Here is a 3048-nt window from a genome sequence, read left to right as displayed (position 1 = left end):
GACAATTTGCATTATCCAATTAACCTATCCCCACAAGCTGCATGTCTTTGGACGGTGGGAGGAAGCCGGAGTACCCGGAGGGAACCCACGCAAACACGGGGAGAACATGCAAACTCCACACAGAATCTGCACAATTAAAGTTTGGTTTCATTTTTAATAAAATTGTGACCTGCATTTTAATTGCGTTCCTTGTTTTTAAGTATGAGTAGTAAACAAATTTGAGTTATATTTACTTCATGTCCTATTTAAGTGAAGCATTATTCAGTTTTGACGTTAAATGAACAACAGCTCTGAGTTAGGTGAAGGTGGAGGAGGTGGTTGAAGAGTACAGGTCGAAGAGGAGCTTGTTGATGAAAAAAGATTAAATTTCATGAGTAAATCAGTGTGTTCGGTCAGAAGGCTGAGTGTACAGTGCTTTAGTGCTAAAGTCACTGGAAATATTGGCTGAAATACAGAGACCCCATGAGTTCTTTTAACTTTGGCCAGGCCTGGCAGTTGAACAGGCCTCAGGGAGTGTAGCTTTACATAGTTCTTCTTTTCACATGTTTTTTTTTTTCCCCAAAAGACTAATAAACTGCATTTCTTTCAGCATCCCATTTGGACATATATTTTTTACACTTCACTCAGTAATTCATACAAACCAAGTTGCTTCTCCACTGGTTTGTATCCTGCTCCACTGCAGTATGAATGTCTGTGAATGTTAGATAGAAAACACTTACATAGGAAAAGAACAGAAAAAAATGCTTGTATGAATCAGTGAATGAGACAACTTGTATAAAATCACTCTGAGCACTCAGAGTAGAAAGAACCAGCATAAGAACCAGTCTATTTACCAAGTTTATAAAAAGGAAATTCAGATTTCATTCCACATATTCCTTATTTAGCACTCCTACAGATTCAATACATACAGACTTCTATGATTTTATCATCTCTAGTACCGTACCGAACCCTGTTACTAGTATTAGCATTTTCCATAGAATTATGTCTTAATTACTTAGAAACTGCTTCCCTGTAGACTTATTCATAGTGCTATTTCTCATAGAACGACATCACATATATAATATTATACTATAGTATATAGTAAAATATTACGTACATATATAAACACAGGATAGTGCAAGAGCCTCCTTAACATCCGTTTTCATTCAATATATTCAGACTTTCATTCTACATATACGTATATTATATTCCTCGTCAAACAAGAGGAGAAAAGCAACAAATAGTTTGTCCATTTTGTAAAACTCTGACATTTGTTAAATAAACAAGGTTGTTTGGACTAATGTTAAGAAACTTTCCTTGGCTTTTTGGTCAAAGAAACATTATTCCCATGTTTACAACCTCAATAATATTTCAGCAACTCCCCAACTTGGTCAGACACATTTTAAAATGAGTCCTGTGAGACGCTTCAACTTAGAAAACATTAAAACATTAATTAGAATGAGTTTGTTTTGAGGAAAAGAAAAGTTGGTGATCAAAGTAAGCCACAGTTCTCTCTCTATGGATCAAATTAGTGCAAATAATTGGGTACAGTTGTAAGCATCGCCTCATGAGATCTGTGTAGAAATACTGTATATATTTCGCTGTAAAGAGGTCAGACATGCAGCCACATGCTTGCAGCCTGTGCTGTCCAATCCTTTCAGAAAACATCAGGTGAGCTGCATTCACTCCTTTAACACATGCATGACTTCAAATGTGCTCACTAAACTGCCATGTGAATTGTACCTGTAATTTAACGTAACAATATGATTTTCTGTTCCTTAGACTATTAAGGTAGTCCTCAAACACAGGTGGTGGAGTTCAACTATGATTTTTCAAAGGGCTGTTTTAAACAGCTCTGCTATCATTCATCCTCCAGGTTTCTATATCATTGGATTTGAGACATTTCCTTTCATCAGTGTCTACTTTATCTTCCTGGTGTTTGTTTATGGTGTTACAGTGCTGTTTAACATTTTGGTGATTTATGTCATTGCTTCTACTCGTCGTTTGCACACTCCAAAATTTTTGGCTGTTGTCAACCTTGCAGTTATTGATCTGTTTCTTAACACTTGTACCATTCCCAGCATGATAAAAATATTTCTCATCAAAAACAACTTCATTCCATTTAACTTGTGTTTGCTACAGATGTATGTTTATTATGTGTTTGTATCTTTGGAGTCATTTGCTCTTGCTATACTTGCCTATGACCGGTTAATTGCAATATGTTTCCCTCTGCGTCAAAACTCCATCAACACTGTGAGAAGCATGTGCTGTATTGTCAGCGTATCGTGGATTATTAATATGGGAATAACAGCTTTTGCAACAGGTATAATGACTCGACTCTCTTTTTGCAGGTCTGTGAGAGTGTTCAGCTATTTCTGTGACTATGCACCTGTGTTTCGGCTTGCCTGTAATGATAACACAATGCAGTGGTTTGCAGCTTCCTTTTTCAGTATTTTGTTACTTTTTTTCCCCTTTACTTTCATTTTTCTGTCTTATGTCAGCATCCTGATCACAGTGTTCAGGATGAAATCTGTGGACAGTCGGGTGAAAGCTTTGGCCACGTGTGCTGAGCATCTCATTCTTGTTGCTATATTTTACATTCCTCTTATTGTTATTTTCACAGTTGGTTTTTTTCTGGGTGTTGTTAATCCAGATCAGCGGGTTCTGAGTCTGTCGCTGGCCTCATGCATCCCACCTTGTATCAATCCTGTTGTATATTCTTTGAAAACCAAAGATATCAAAACCAGAGCACTGACACTGTTCAGAACTAAAGTTAAAACTAAACTAACTAAAGTTAATGCATAAAATAACAATCAATTCTAAATCAGTCTTTGTAGAGCTTGTAGAGTCTGCTGTTGCTGGATATTAGCTCTGCCTTAACTTTAGTAGATTATAGGATTCTGCAATGATGGTCTACTGTCAACTCCTTTTTCCCGTGAGTCTTCAAACTCCTCCATAACAACAATATGTCTCAAACATGTGCTTTGTTTTCTTCTGCAGGAGACATGTTACAGATGTATATGATATAAAATTAAAACATTTTAAATACTACAGTAGTTATAATAGTTG

At 36.4% G+C, this 3048-nt stretch overlaps 1 protein-coding gene across 1 annotated transcript; it reads left to right on the top strand.

Annotated features, from left to right (window-relative positions):
• The first annotated feature begins 1803 nt into the window (after positions 1-1803).
• On the top strand, positions 1804-2784 carry LOC101473322 (olfactory receptor 2AT4-like). The gene has a single exon (XM_023152427.3). The coding sequence runs from the start codon at positions 1804-1806 to the stop codon at positions 2782-2784; it is 981 nt and encodes a 326-aa protein (XP_023008195.3).
• The last annotated feature ends 264 nt before the right edge of the window (positions 2785-3048 follow it).

This window comes from Maylandia zebra, linkage group LG10 (genome assembly GCF_041146795.1).
Source record: "Maylandia zebra isolate NMK-2024a linkage group LG10, Mzebra_GT3a, whole genome shotgun sequence".
Classification (NCBI taxonomy): Eukaryota; Metazoa; Chordata; class Actinopteri; order Cichliformes; family Cichlidae; genus Maylandia; species Maylandia zebra.
Note: the sequence above shows the minus strand (reverse complement) of the source record. Positions and strands in the feature narration are given on the sequence as shown.

Coding starts and splice junctions, on each gene's coding strand:
- LOC101473322 (XM_023152427.3), top strand. CDS start 1,804: ATGATTTTTCAAAGGGCTGTTTTAAACAGCTCTGCTATCATTCATCCT.